This window comes from Macrosteles quadrilineatus, unplaced genomic scaffold (assembly GCF_028750875.1).
Source record: "Macrosteles quadrilineatus isolate MER2022 unplaced genomic scaffold, UCM_ALF_1.0 Scaffold_6__1_contigs__length_79288215, whole genome shotgun sequence".
NCBI classification, from domain to species: domain Eukaryota; kingdom Metazoa; phylum Arthropoda; class Insecta; order Hemiptera; family Cicadellidae; genus Macrosteles; species Macrosteles quadrilineatus.
The window spans coordinates 40,016,126-40,033,017 of record NW_026542599.1 but is presented as its reverse complement, the minus strand read 5'-3'; the positions used below and the strand labels follow the sequence as shown (position 1 = coordinate 40,033,017).

The following is a 16,892-nucleotide window of genomic DNA, read 5'->3' as shown; positions in this document are numbered from 1 at the left end:
GTGCTCATAAAACCACGCCTATCATTGCCTTAAGCTAGGCGCCCACCGACCAACCCAGTGGGTGACGCGGCGCTGCACGACACGGAGTAAAAAATCCATCCGCTTCTCCAGGGGCCGCGCCCACCAAGCAACTCATCTAGCGGAAGCGCGGGGCGGCACGGAGAATTAATTATTCTTGTGGAGGGGATGCACAATGCACTTCCATTCGGAACCGAATACACCCAAAGGGCTCACGATATTTTCCGAAAACACCCGAATGAGCGCCAGACGGAGGGACAGACGCCGTTCCGCGCCTCCACTCGGGACCCACCAGGCAACTCAACGGAGGTTTGGCAATACGATGAGGGGAAGAACTTCTCCACTGAATTCTCACTGCCGGATTCGAGGAGAAGTTTCTTTTCCGCGCCACGTTGTGCCACCTGCTGGGTTGCTAGGGGGCGTCAGTCCATAAGAGAACATGGCACGGATACGTGGCAACCTTTTTCCACCGCGTCACCCACTGGGTTGCCTGATAGGCGCCTAGCTTTACACTCAGAAACAAGCTATTTGCCACTTACCGTTAGAAGAATAATGGATAGGTACTGAAAGGATTATCTACAAAATTCATACAAATGGTGACCATCCTGCCTACTTCAACCTACTCTCTCTGCATGCAACAAATATGAACAAAAAGTATTGGGCTCGCAATAACTGGCAAAATAAGTTTCAAAAATGGGCTATAAGAACAATTTTTTCCTTACCCAAACGCCAATCATGCAGAAAAGTTTTCTCAGATTCTAAAATTCTAACTCTTCCATCGATCTACATTCTTGAAACCCTCATCTTTGTCAAACAAAATCTTTCCCTATTCACTGAGTCAGAAAACCCCCGTATTCACACATATTCACTCCGAAATTCTCACAATTTACCAATCCCTAAACATATTACATCTTTTTTTAAAAAAAAACTGCCTTTACAATGGAATTAATTTGTATAATAGCCTCCCCCTTTCTTTAAAATTAGAATCAGACCACTCAAAATTCAAACGATGCCTAAAACAACATTTGCTTAAAATCTCGTGTTATAGCATCCAGGAGTTCTTGAACCACAGGAATTGGACTGTTGTAAACCCTGGTGTGTTGAGTAAGATGATGTATATATAATTAGTATTAAATATTGTTGTAAATACCTTAATCTTATCATTAGCTTAAAACGAAGAAGGAAAGCTGTATTATTTATGTTTGACTTAGCTAATGCAATGTATTGTCAACTTAGCTGAATAAAATGATTTGATTTGATTTGATTTGATTTGGCCTCTGTACATTAATTAGTATTGCAAATGCAATAATAACAAACATAATACCTAATATTCATGGCACTTCTAGAATTATAAACGAATATGACAAAACCAATTTCTATGAAAAAAGATAAGATTCGATGTAAAACAACCTATGATAAAACTTAAACAAAAACAAAAATGAGGAGAATGATCGCCTAAAATAACAACATTTTAATACGTCGAACTTAACCTATAGCAATTCTTTTAAATACCGGTATTTACAGATTGATCAAAAACGACAACCACATCAGGCGAAGCCTTTCTACGGGGATGCGGAATACTATCCCCCAGAAAACTACCCCCCCAGGTGAAACGTGACGTCACAAAATCTGCCAACTAACCAATATGAAAGCCGTGTGCGTGACTGGAATACTACCCCCCTATACAAATCATGCTATGTAATTTTAATTTGAGTAATTCCATTGGATAATAGAAAAGTCATGTGGTGAATATAAAACAGAATTTCGAAAGAAATGTTACAGCAAGTTTGATTGGTTAGATTAGAACTGTTTGACAACTAAATTTGAGTGTCCGTGACTAGAAAACTGCCCCGCCTCCGGTCTCTGACGTCAATATGACGTAGGAACCTGTTTGGGGGGGGGTATTTTTCCGGGGGGGGGGGCAGTCTTCCGGCGACCCCTTTCTACATGCCGCATCTACTCACGAGCTGTACAAATTAAAAACTAACCTTGCAGCTGCCCTAAGCTCAAAAAACGACAAAATTTACAAGGAAACAAACATATATTTGATATAAGTAAGAGACTTTAAAGAAACAAGAAACCTTCCGAAATCCGATTGTACATTTATAACTTGTGATATTTGTGTTGTTCATTCTTTGGATTCTTCATCCGTAGCCCCTCCCCCTTTCTGGGTTAGGCAAGCCTTACGGGCCCCAGGCGAAGAAGATATTTCTCTCTCTTCCTAAAATCCCACGAACCCTAGAGTTCCTATCTGTTTTAAACATCTGTAAAAAACAACACCTAGAAAAGGGGGGGGGGAAATAACACTATCAAAATCACGGCCGCCTTTAACAAAATAAACGAAGCGACCATATTTAGCGTACTTCGAGGCTGCATGGATTATTAAAAAGCCATAGCCTAGCCATCGACAAAAAACCTATCCTAAATTCAAGTGCACTGCAAGTGTCAAGTCAAGTGTCAGTGTCACAACCACAACACTACTCAAACTCAACTCACTCTCTCTAGTCCCTACATTAGTACATTACTCTACTCTACTACTCTTTCTCTTTGTTGATGTGACTGATAAAATAGGGCAGCAGGGAGGGAAGGAAGTTTGATAAGGATAATTGTGATAATATTATTACGTATTATTTTAACTTGTTCGCTTTGTTTAATTGTAACAAATTTGGACATTTCGAATTAAATGGCTCCAATTCAAAGTGAAGGCTTGAAGAATTCCAAATTGACAGTCAAACGTAAGTTGCCTTTAGCCTAACTTATTTAGCCCAGGCCTAAGTAGCACAGAAAACATACTACTAAGCACAGAAATCAGTGCTAAGTAGGGACTGAGGCTAGGATTGCATTAGTCTCGACAGTAAGGTTGACAGACTAGACTAATAAATTATTTACCTCAGTTGAATTAATGTGTGCCTAAGTTAAGGTTTAGAACATGCTTTGGCCCAAAAGTATGCCTCAGCTTGGTGATGTGATGTTCAGCCGAATGCTTTAAGTTATCAATGAAGTGTAAGTATGCACATTGCACAGGTTGTTTGAGTCAGGTTAACTTAGTTTGCTATCATGGTTCATTGCTCCCAGCACAGTAACCAAACAGTAATTAACATTACAATTCACCGCTCACACAATCTGTGTGACGCTTAATACGTTCGCGGCTGACCACTAGATGCCGGGACGGCGTCAGGAGCTGAACTAACGCTCGCCGCTGCGTAAACATTGCTGCCGATACACTGAATTACAGTAAAAACATCAGTAAGTTGTACTGGATGGCAACGTTCTGCAATAAAACTGGCTTTGGACATAATAGCCTACTAAGTGATTCTGATAGATAGCAGCACTACCCAGGTCGCAGTCGGTAAGGTAGGCCTACAGTAGTGTAGCAATCTAGCAGGAAAGAGGTGGGACAAAGTCCTGTGCCAAACGACCCTGGTGGTGATTTTGGGAAAAACTATATTTTTTACTGTCAGAAAAGTACGTCCCCACAAGCTGCAAAGAAATATAGGACGCTCGTGACGAGCTGGCTTTTCCATGGTAACATTAAACATCAATGAACGGCGACGTTCTGGAACATTCCTAGCTCCTGGCGTCGTAGCCCGTTTGACGTTTCGGAACGTCCGTAGCAGCGAACGTGTTAAAAGAATAGGCTAACTTACTGGTAGGTCTACTGGTTGCTGTCATTGTCAGGCCATGTTGCTATTAGGCCTGTACTTCATTACAGTTCTACACTTATGCCCACCTCCCCCCTAGAAGCGCCACTAAGTCACCCTAGCCTTACATTTCTGATTTCTTTTTACTTATTCTGTAAATGTTTACAAATCCTTGACTATCTTAATTTATTCTTTCCTGCATAGGTCTCTGGAGCAAACTAGTGAAACCTAAAGAAAAGATTAAAATAGATAAACCCGATGATGACCTGGTACTGGATTCTGTGCCTGATTATGCCTGTAATGACAAAACCGAAAAGGAGACTGATGAAAACTCCTCTACTCGGAGTGAAACTAGTAAAAGTGAACAAACAATTCCTGATACTGATGGAGGATTCACAAAAGATGAAGAAATCCCACAAGAAGGGGAAGAAGAAAAAATACAAGAACCAAGGAGGACAAGACAAAAGAAGCCCAAAAATTCAGATTCCCCAACACAGATAGTCTGTAAGTAAATCTACTACTGTATTATTAATAGCAATATACACTCATTCAATTCCTTGTAAAAAGTATTGGTCCTGGTACCCACCCAATTCATTGGAATTAACAGAGTCAAAGAATCAAATTAACTTTGGAGAAAAGTTAGGACAGTAAAGAAAAAAATAATAGGAAAGCTCCTATGACTTTTAAGGTCTGAAATATTAAACTCAACAGTAGGCTAACGTTACCAAACTTGAACTTAATTATATTTGTGAGTGTAGTGTAACACAATGAACTGACTAAACGCATGTAGGCCCCGGACAGCAACCGATGAATCATGCTTAGAAACTGCACAGTACTAGGCTAGGGGTACATTGGTTGACCATTGCTGACTGTGAGATAGATTTTTAGGCCTGACTAACAGCCAAAATCAGTCTAAGGCCTTGTCTCTCCCGACAAAAGACGTTTGTTAAAGACTCGTCTGCTAATTATGAGGAGTTCTCCTGTAGCCTATGTGGTGGGTTTTGGAGGGAAAAGCGCACCTAAAATAATTGGTGGACAGCTCGGGTGGTACCGATAGTTAATATGATGAGTGGATTCATTAAGCAACTCAAATGAATGACTATTAAAAACTTGCATAGCCTATAGATGGTTTGAACTTATGTGTTTATAAGATGATGATGAAACCATAGGGGTCATTCCATGTCAAATCAACCAATAAAAAAATAATTTCAGAACTTAAGGTTTTCAAAATGGGCAATTTTTTGTAATTTTGTTCTATACCTCAAAGTAATAGAAAATACAAAATTTTAGATTTTTTTTGACTTTTTGTTTCTGAGTTATAAATTTTTTTAAATATAAAAATTGGCCGATTTTTGACGCGTTTGGAAATCTTTAAATGCCTCTAACTAGGCCTACAAAACCATTCAACTTAGAGAGTTCAAACTTGCACCATTCTCTTTAGAATTTCAAGAGCTACAATTTGATATGTCACTTGACTATATTAGCATAGTAATAACAAATTTCCAAAATCCAAAAAAAGTTTTTTTGAAAAATCTTAAAATCGAAATGTTTAATTTTTTTGGTGAAAAAATATGTTTTTTGTACTTCTTATTAGAGTGCATGTGCCAAATTTCATTATGGTACTCCTATGGGATCATATTAAAAAAAAAATACTACTGTGTAGTTAAACAGGTAAAATGAACACTAAGTTTTTATTGACTATAGATAGATGCATGACGTATCATAGTACTGTAATCTTAATAGGTTATTTGAGCAAAGAAAAATTTATTGTGAAAATACACAATTAGGCCTATAAAGTAAGATCTGTATTATAGTGCAGTAAAATAAACTATAATAATGATACTAATAAAATAATAACTACATTGAATACATTTTACCAATCAGTATGCTATAGGCTATAGGCCTATGCCTGCCATTGTATTTCGTAGCAAATGATTCATAAAAAAGTCATTGATATGACATAAAAATTATATCTGATACTGAAAAGTCAGATCATACAAGTTGCTCCAGATGCTTTAACGATGTACCATTTGAAGAAATAAATGGATTTATTGCTTGTGCATATGACAGAAAATGTTGGATAGCTTGTGTTTTGTCTAAAAACCACTCTGAAAAAGAACATGCTAAGTTATACCATTTCTCCATCCTCATGGACCACCTCCTTCTTTTGCATATCCCAGAAGACCAGATGTATTAACAGTGCCACATAACTTTATTAATGCACTGTTAATCCAACCACGCCAACTGGTAGGACATACAAATTATCTGCCGACAAGATGTCCAAAGCTTACCAAATGTTATCAAAGAAGAAGCAAGCATTATATGCATAAAACCATTACATCCTGGTTTCAAGACAGTGGCTTGTGATCACATCAGTTTACTAGATGATAATATTTTTTATTGTAAATAAATTGAACACTGAAATATGACCATCTTAAATATATAATATTATTGTAAATATTTTATAAATAAACAACATTAAATTGGTTATTTTAAAGTGATAGCCTGAAATGAAAAAGACATTAGGCCTACTGTATTCAAAGAACATAACAATTAATTTCATGATTATAATGTGGGGGTAAGAATATCAATGACTTTTTTATGAATCATTTGCTACAAAACACAATGGCAGGCATAGGCCTATAGCTTACTGATTGGTAAAATGTATTCAATGTAGTTATTATTTTATTAGTATCATTATTACAGTTTATTTTACTGCACTATAATACAGATCTTCCTTTATAATTATGTATTTTCACAAAAAAATTTTTCTTTGCTCAAACCTATTAAGATTACAGTACTATGATACGTCATGCATCTATAGTCAATAAAAACTTAGTGTTCATTTTACCTGTTTAACTACACAGTAGTATTTTTTTTAAATATGATCCCATAGGAGTACCATAATGAAATTTGGCACATGCACTCTAATAAGAAGTACAAAAAACATATTTTTTCCCCAAAAAAATTAAACATTTCGATTTTAAGATTTTTCAAAAAAACCTTTTTTGTATTTTGGAAAATTTTTATAACTAAGCTAATATAGTCAAGTGACATATCAAATTGTAGCTCTTGAAATTCTAAAGAGAATGGTGAAAGTTTGAACCCTCTAAGTTGAATGGTTTTGTAGTTAGAGGTATTTAAAGATTTCCAAGCACGTCAAAAATCGGCCGATTTTTAGGTTTTCAAAAATGTATAACTCAGAAACAAAAAGTCAAAAAAATCTAAAACTTGGTATTTTTCATATTCTCTAATAATATAACTTATTAAAAAAAAATATCATTGAATTCTGTGATTTCAAGTTCCAGACCATTGGTTGATTTCATATGGAATGACCCATAGGTGAAACCACTAATAACAATAATAGCCCTTACAAAAGACTGAGTTATCTATGAAGCTAGATTACATTATGATTCTAGGTTAGATAGTTAACAAATTTACTTAACTTGATTAAATATAGGCCTATTTTAAGTTTTTAAATAAAATAACTCTTGAATGAATAAATGCAAACAATTTAATTGAGCGTGCATTATTCAAAGTGTCACAATTCTTTGTTTTTCAATACCCTACAACTAATTTAATCAACTTGTATTAGACATATTGAAATTAAGTTAGCGTACATTTTTGATCAAATTACTAATTATTACTACCATAAAATAAATATTTCAACCCCCTTTTTAATCTTTTTAAACATTGAAAGGTTAGCCGATTTCAGATAGGCTAAGTTTATCAAGTTTCTCTTATACAGTAGAACCTCGCTAATCCATCACCTATGGGACCAGGAGTATGGTTGGAACAGCAAAAAGGTCGGATTATCAGAGGAACAATAACAATAACAATGACATAAAAAGATCGCTTATTCTTTCTCTTTGTTCTTCTAATATTTCTTAAGTTTCTCTTCATCCACCCCTTCAACAAGGTGCCATGTGGTTACTAAACACCCAATCACAGGCTACTAAAGGCGGTTTCACACTGGCGACGGATGAAATGATTCGGATGGATGCTACGCGCCCCCTTCACATTGCGAGCTACGTTTCAAACGTCCACTCATTCGCGCATGCGCATAGGGATTGGCCATTCCTACTACAATCATAGATTAAACATACTTCCTCTTACAACTCAGTGGAGGTGTGCAAAATGTCTGAGCCTTCTGTCCCATGGTGTAAACCCGGATTTTCTGTTCCGTGGCTTGATTCAAGTAGTGATGATAGTGACGACGAGGTTGTACTTTTGTACTCATTTTCAAAAAAGAGAAAGTGGGTTCATCCGATTAACAGAAAGCAGCAGTGATTTGGTGAATCATTGTAATAATGCAAATAATCATAGTAATACAAATCATTGTAATAATGATTTACCGTACAGTAATTCGTATAAATATACATGGTTATTGGTTAGGATACTTACTATCTCTTTGGAGTGTAGTCGCAATTTCCAACCAAATTTTATCTTTCTCTTGTTGATCTCTATAAATTTCTATAGTTGTATCCCAGATAACTGGGTAGGCACGGATAGCCTCGATTAATTCAGCCATAACAAACAACAAAGGGAGGACACAAAACAACAACTAGATGAACACTATGACTGTAAACACAAACTACTAAACACGGTGATGCGAGTGACACATGCCTCGCTGAGAGCTACACGTGGTTTGGTGCTCTGTCTGCGCATGCGCGAGGGCGTGATCGTCCGCGGACGTTTTAGAAATATCGCTCCCAGAGCGATTCCGCCAAATCGTCCACGGACGAATTTCTGCATCCGCGGATGGACGCTACCTTTCAATGGGCGGTGTGAACGGTCCCATCTGATAACATGGGCAGCGATTTATTTTCGCATCCGTCCGCGGACGATTTCCTCGTCCACGGATGCCAGTGTGAAACCGCCTTAAAGTTGTCATGATTACCAAATACCCAATCACAAAATGTTGTGACATAGCAAGCGCACAGCAGACAGATGTGTAGGCCTAAGGAGCAGACGATTGTCAGTCCAAACGGATAGCTTGACCTTGAAGCTTTAATCGGTATTCCTTTGTTTTGCTTCCATTTTATTTTTGTCAAATGAACTGTGATTTTCCAAAAACAATAATGTGGGAGCCTACTTAATATTAATAATGGACAGACATGGTTAAATATACAACAAATTTCAACTCATTATACAAAAAAAAAAACACAATTTATAAAGTTTTCTGGGTATTTCTCTTGGACAATGAGGTTATGTTAGCGGAAGCCTATTGTGTTGGCAGCACGGTCGGACCAAGCAAGGAGTCGGACCATCAGAGGTCGGATTAGCGAGGTTCTACTGTAGGCCTTAAGTAGGAAAACAGTTATTGGGGAAATCACATTCTTTGTTGTGTTTCATGATAGGTAAGTTACCATACTTTATCATGTTCAAGCAAATTACTTGCTAAAAATAATGAAGCCTATCAATTGAGATTGAACTATTTTTTACAGACAATATGAATGTTTCTAATGGTAAAGTCCACATCGGAGATGAAATTGTTCAAACATACAATATTCAACAAAACTACAATGCCAGGATTCCCAAAAAGGAGGAAAAGTCATCAGAGAAGAAAAAGGTTATCAAAACTTCGCAGGTGGAAGGTAAAAATATTGTTTTATTGAAATTTCTGACTATTTCATAAAAAAAATATTTATGACAATATATTTAGTAAATATAACTTTAAGACCATATAATTTATAACACTGTGAGTTGATAGTAAGTAATATTTGTTCTTTTTAAAGTTGGTATTTTCCCTGTAAATTTATAGTTATAATTATATACGGAGGCCACCCTTATACAATACAGCACGCTGCAGTGGTTAAGTTTGGTTATCATACATTTTTATGACTCATTTGGAATCGATCGATTCATAACGAAACCAGGAAAGTCCTACAAACGTATGATAACCTAATCCAACCTAACCGCCGTAGCACGCTGTAAAATAATTTGTCCCCGTATAATAAGAAAGTACTTTTGTTTATTGTAGATCCACACTATTGAGTTATTTAACTACATTAGGCTAATTAATATACAATACAGGGTTTCAAAAAGACTCATCCGATTTTGTAGGTTTATAATTTGAGAACTTAATAATCATGTGGACATGGACTCAATTTTATATTTAAGAGTAACTAGATCCCCTCTTACCCGACCTCGTATTAACCGACAATCGGATTATCCGCCTTCGGTCGTAAAATATTACATTTTGTTTTAACCGACCTTGTATTGAGAGCAGTTTGGTTTAACCGCCGCTTTCTAGAAATCTCGGCATTTCCGCTCCCACCCTGGGCGATGAGAACCAAACCATACGCTTATCTCCACAGGAATGATTAAGAATAAGTTATTTTGTATTGATCACAAAAAATATAGCATATTATCAGTTTGTCATCATTGTTCGTAGCGCAAGCACATCTGATCTGATTTGTTATCTGTGCGCTGTGCGGCAAATTTATAAAATCAAAAGTGTGTTACGATTTTGAGAACTGATTATCTTATCGCTAGAGTAAACAAACAATGCAGTTTGTAGAGAGGGCAGGGAAGAGGGGTTGACAACTCCTAGGTCAAGATAGTTTTTTCTGCTTCTGAGTCTCCAGTGAGAGGCTATAAATAAACATCCTGTCTCGTAACAAAATGGTTGCTTGTATCTTTAATTTCGACAAAAGGTTCTGTACTGTATTACGATGGATTTGGAAAGCATCAATTAATACATTATATTACTAAATTTATCAAAATAAGAATTTTTATTCACTCTTGCCTAGTACTACTGTATAATCTATTCCACTGAAAGAAGGCCTATTTGACTTAACTGTGTTTATTTGTGATTTTTATATCAATACGAAAAAAGGAGAAAAACAGGAAATAAGACTAGTTTAATTTATAAATAATCCAAGTATGACGTCAAAATAATGATTATACAATTCCAGATGAATAGCACTTCATTATGTTATGATTTTAGGGATTGCCCGTTTTAACCGACCTTTTGAGTTAAGTACCGGTATCCGACCTAGTTTTCCCAGCCTACTTACTGTATTAAAACAATTCACTTGTAGTAGTCATGGACGAAACACTAATGTTAGTTTAGAAACATGTGGTGATCTGGAACCAATGTTTAACAGAAAACATTGGGTCCATCCCTTTATAACCGATAAACCATTTTGTGTCTCATACATTTTACATGCATAATGTTTGTTGTGTACAATGTTTCATACAGACAAGTTCTATAAACTTGTCTGTATCCAATATTGTACACATTGTAAACATTGTACACAACCGGTAAACAAACACACAAAATACCAACTCAAAAACAACTGGAAATGTCTGAAAAATAGCTCCAACCGTGTGGTTGAATTGTATTGTGTGTTGTCTCTCATAAGACCACGTTTGTCATCCCCTACAAACGCGGCTTAGCTTCGTGCAGTCAAGGGACGACATGGCGCGGCCCGACCGCCCAGGCGACTAAACTTCGCCTTGTGTGGCTACACTCATTTGATTCAATTTGTTTTCGAGCCCCACAATTTAGTGAGGCAAAACTGCCTCGTGTGGCCTTCTGAAACCTATTGATTTGAAAGATGCATTGTAAAACCAAACCGTGTGTCTCAAAACAGTATACATTTTCAAGTATGTAGAAAATTATGAATTTAATTTTATCTATCTCACAGCTGTACTTCAATCGAACGTAACTTTGGAGTCTGCCCACATAGCATATTTGTCAAACCATTTTGGAAAGAAATGGAGAGACATTGGAAAACCCCTGGAGTTTTCAAATGGTGACCTGGACATCATTGAAAACAAATGTGAAAATGATGTAAAAAAGGTTAGTCATAGATAGTGTTCAATAAAATCTTGTTAAGTTAAGTACAGTAGACTCCAGATTATCTACGATCACAGGTTGGCTGAGTCATCAGTTACAATAAAAATTGTGGATAATGCCAACCCTAAAATACCCAGGAAATTACCATAAAATACCGTACTGATTTTTAATTTACAACCTTTTCTTTTCAAACTCTGCCTGTTCAGTATAGACAGTGTAGCCTACTGTCATACCATTTTATACCACACGCCTCATTCTACGCCAAAGAAGACGCATATTACAGACTCATTTCAGGAAAAGCTGTCTAATCATATTTAACTTTGAATAATTTCGGATAAAAAACAATCCTCCTTTGAACATAAAACTATTTCGAGTTGAATAATTTGTTACTGAGAGATTTTAAAACTTTACTTTTTAAAACAGTTTTGTTTTGAATAATTCTAAAATCTCACTGTAAATTAATTAATTTTGTCTTATATTCTAAAGGTCCTAACCATTTTTAGATGTCATTTGAAATGCTGAACATATGGATGATGAGGTCTGGAGACCAAGCAACTGTGGGGAGATTGTGTACGAAGTTGTGGAACACGAAGCTCATAAATGCCAGAGAAGCTGTGAAGTTGTTGGCTGACAACTTCTCCGACTTCAACTGAACACCGCATGAGATGATATCTGACTCTAACAGATAAGGTATTAGGCTTAGTGGCGTATTCAAACTGTTTGAAAAAAAAAACATGTTTGAAGCAAATTTTAGAACTCTGAAAGAAATTAATTGATAAAGGGACAAATTTATTTTATAGGCCAATTGACAAAAGGCTTTTGATTGAATTGTTTTTGGAAGGGTAAAATTTTGCCTCTTAGGCTAAGACCACACGGGCGTTTTTCACGCAAGAACGCAGCGTGAAAAACGCAAGAAATATGGGCAGCATTAAATGTAATGATGTATGCCACACGGAGTGTGTTTTCACGCAGATTTGGCGCGTCTTTAAAATCGACCGCTGCGGGCCCGCAGAAGAATGGACTGGGGTGTATTTTTGAAGCTTGTTTTCAAGCTCTGTCCCTGGCCACACGGGCAGGAGCAACACGCAGCTTTGATCAAGTCGTCCTAGCAAGTTAAAATAAATATAAATGTATCTAATTTTGTCCAGGATAACATAAAATATTTTTGGGTCTAGCCAATTACACAGTAGACCTACACGTTTTATCTTAAACAAAGGTCGACCTTACTGGACCACTTAATAATTTGTTACTAAGGAAAGGCATTTAGTTGGACTAAAAAATTTAAAGAGACATTTATGTATTAGAATATTCAAAGATCCGATAAAAATCTTGTCATCAAAATAATTAACTTATATTATACTTATTTTTTTATACTAAATGTCAAAAAAAAATAATTTTAGTGTTGTTCTCGTATCAAAACTAATATATTATATTTATTCCTATACTAAATGTAAATATTTAAATGACAGGTTAACAAAATAAAATAATTTTAGTATTGTTTTTGTATTGAAATCAATATACCATTCATATTTCTTGTTCACTAGTCAGAAACAAGGTTACTATTCTGGCCATGAGGAAGACATATAACATAATTACGTGAATTCGTCAATCAACTGCGGGTTCCCACTGCATTTTGCCGCTCCTGGACTTCAACCGGTTTGAGAATAAGCTACATTTTACTGTGTGAAAAAACCGCACGTGTGGCATACAACAGTGGGAATTCAAGCAGCGTAAAAATAAGCTACATTTTACCGCGTGAAAAAACGCCCGTGTGGCCGTGGCCTTAAAAGAAGTGATTTACTCAAAATAGAAACTAGTAAAAAGAAACAGAACTTTGAAGGAACTTTTGTACAGAAAGTATTCTGATTAAGTATCAACAAGGAAAAATTGACCTATATTACCATTCCAAAATAATACTTAGCATTTAATTACTTGTTTTCAGTTAACCTATTTTGTAAGTGGAATAAATATAGTGCGTTATAGCATTTAAACTTTTAAAAATAAACATAAGTGTAAGTGTTATCTGTGATTTCTTTAAGTAGATGTTCTAGTTAAATCTTAGTGCCTTAAAGAAGTGAAAATAATGGTGCCTTGGAATAAAGATTTAACAGTAGTACATTCTGTCTCTTTACATACTTATACTTGGGTATTTTAGTGTTTTAATGTGTATTTTACTGTAGAATTTCTTCCAACAAGCATTTTCTAGCCTTAGGTAATTTTTTCATGTAATATTTTCACACAGTCAAAATGTTAAAATCAACTATAGATCTCACATACCACAGTAAGATAGTGTCAAGGTGTAGTATCAATGTACTGGTTGGGAAATTTATTTTGCTGCTATCAGTAATATCTAAAACAATGTACAAATTTTAAACGTATGTATGCGTTAAAGTCAACCAGCTGAAGAAAATTTTAAAGTTAGTTCCGTCATGGACTCGTTTTTGTTTACATTTGTTTCTTGTTACCTATATCAATACCGGTACTATTTTTACCAAATTAAACTATCTAAGTATAAACAATAGCTCTTCCTCTGGCTTAAACCCAAAATGTTTAGACCAAATCATAAAATAAGAGGAAAAACATTTCTTTGACACTAGCGCTCAGTGTCACCAAAATGAACTACATCAAACAAGCTTCAGATTCTACAATGGGATGAGAAGTCTACTTGTGTTATTTATTCTATGATTGATCCTTTTATTCCAAATGCTAAACTACTCAGGGCAAGTTTATAAGCTTAGCTGTCAAGTAAACATGCTTGCCTATTAATATATAGATAGATTGCAGTAAAGTAACTAATCATAAAAAAACATACTCTGGTTAGGAAATTTTTAAACATAAAAAATGAAATGCCATTAACAGAAGTTGATCTACCCCCAGACATATATAGGGTTCAAAAGGAGCAATTACAGCTTATTTTGTCGAAATTTAACATAAAATATAGGGATGAGGACCTTGTAGCCGAATTGAGACCCATTGTAGCTGACCTTAAAGCTTTTGTAAAAAATAATTGGTCTGAAGAGAAAAAGTTTATCTTAAAGAAACTTTGGAGTAAAAGATGTCTTTCGGAAGCTGAACTGTTAATACACCCTTCATTGAATCGCATTCACAAATTTATAAGTGATAGGGAAAACTTGTATGACACCCCAGCTAGTGACAGTGAGGAGGACGAAAATTACGAGGACATTGACATAGCATCAGAGGACTTAGGAGAGATCCAATTAGCCGGCACATCTTTAAACGTACATTTACCACAACCCTTAAACAATACAGTCTGTTACGTAAATCAGCCACCTTTAGCAAACAATATGAGAAAACCGAAAGAAAATTTACCATTAATTTCTACTGGTACATACCACGGTGTAGTCACGGAAAACCCCAGCGATTTCATAGATAAATACGAAATCGCAGCTCAATCAAACAATTGGCAGGAAACTTCAAAATTAAATTTATTCCCAGCCCACTTAGCGGGAACTGCACTCACTTGGTACCAACACTACATGAAAGGGAGATTAATTGATAGTTGGGATGAACTTAAAAACACCTTTATAAGTACATTCACACCCGTTGCACAAGCTCAAACAATTCAAAACATTTTGGATAAAAAAGTACAAGGGCAGGATCAGCCGGTGCTGACGTATTACTTAGAAGTACTAACACTATGTAAACGTCATGACCCCGAAATGCCGCACGTGTGGCATACAACAGTGGGAATTCAAGCAGCGTAAAAATAAGCTACATTTTACCGCGTGAAAAAACGCCCGTGTGGCCGTGGCCTTAAAAGAAGTGATTTACTCAAAATAGAAACTAGTAAAAAGAAACAGAACTTTGAAGGAACTTTTGTACAGAAAGTATTCTGATTAAGTATCAACAAGGAAAAATTGACCTATATTACCATTCCAAAATAATACTTAGCATTTAATTACTTGTTTTCAGTTAACCTATTTTGTAAGTGGAATAAATATAGTGCGTTATAGCATTTAAACTTTTAAAAATAAACATAAGTGTAAGTGTTATCTGTGATTTCTTTAAGTAGATGTTCTAGTTAAATCTTAGTGCCTTAAAGAAGTGAAAATAATGGTGCCTTGGAATAAAGATTTAACAGTAGTACATTCTGTCTCTTTACATACTTATACTTGGGTATTTTAGTGTTTTAATGTGTATTTTACTGTAGAATTTCTTCCAACAAGCATTTTCTAGCCTTAGGTAATTTTTTCATGTAATATTTTCACACAGTCAAAATGTTAAAATCAACTATAGATCTCACATACCACAGTAAGATAGTGTCAAGGTGTAGTATCAATGTACTGGTTGGGAAATTTATTTTGCTGCTATCAGTAATATCTAAAACAATGTACAAATTTTAAACGTATGTATGCGTTAAAGTCAACCAGCTGAAGAAAATTTTAAAGTTAGTTCCGTCATGGACTCGTTTTTGTTTACATTTGTTTCTTGTTACCTATATCAATACCGGTACTAGTTTTACCAAATTAAACTATCTAAGTGTAAACAATAGCTCTTCCTCTGGCTTAAAACCAAAATGTTTAGACCAAATCATAAAATAAGAGGAAAAACATTTCTTTGACACTAGCGCTCAGTGTCACCAAAATGAACTACATCAAACAAGCTTCAGATTCTACAATGGGATGAGAAGTCTACTTGTGTTATTTATTCTATGATTGATCCTTTTATTCCAAATGCTAAACTACTCAGGGCAAGTTTATAAGCTTAGCTGTCAAGTACGGCACTTAACTCCTGAATTTGACGTCATCAAAAGTCAAGATCAATACTATTGTGAGCACACTTGGATAGCGTTTACAGTCTCATTTCCTTCTAATGCCTTCTAATGCCGCAGGTGAATGGCGTGTAAAGTCACTGGATAAACTTTTTCCAGAGCATTTTAATAGCAGCTTATGAGCCAGTGCAGTAAGTACACTGGGCTAGTTTTTCAGCTGTGCGTAAAAAAGCTGGTGTGTAAACTCGGCCTGTACAATCGAGCCTTTGCTCAACTCTTTCTTAGCACGAGTCTATGGCGTGTATAGGAACATCCACGACAAATTACATCGGCTAAACAAATAATTTAGTCATTCTAAATAGTAAGATTTTAAACTATTGTTATTTTAGCTCTAATTTAACTAACAGAGAGTTAAATAATTAATTGTGATTTTTATTGATATAATTTTTCAACTGTTTTAAAAGAAAACACTAGCATGACTGTGTCATCGATCTCTATTATTATTACAACTGGATCGCGCGCTGTACTGCTCAGAGATGCACACGTATCGGTCCGCCGCTTCCCCCACCACGTAGTGTTGTTACTGTCTCTCTCTTACTCATTACGTCTTATGGCGATTCCGCGTTTGCGCTCACAAAATACGCTATATCTCTGTTCATAGTGGCTCGATTGTCAATTTGTTTACACAGTTGTA

General features: G+C 35.8%; 1 protein-coding gene across 1 annotated transcript; it reads left to right on the top strand.

The window, feature by feature from the left end:
* The first annotated feature begins 2,547 nt into the window (after nucleotides 1-2,547).
* Nucleotides 2,548-16,498, top strand: LOC128996721 (uncharacterized). Its single transcript, XM_054422167.1, has 5 exons — nucleotides 2,548-2,753; nucleotides 3,864-4,163; nucleotides 9,107-9,256; nucleotides 11,315-11,469; nucleotides 11,970-16,498. Exons 1-5 carry the CDS (start codon nucleotides 2,702-2,704, stop codon nucleotides 12,117-12,119), a joined length of 807 nt encoding a protein of 268 aa, XP_054278142.1. The 5' UTR covers nucleotides 2,548-2,701; the 3' UTR covers nucleotides 12,120-16,498.
* The last annotated feature ends 394 nt before the right edge of the window (nucleotides 16,499-16,892 follow it).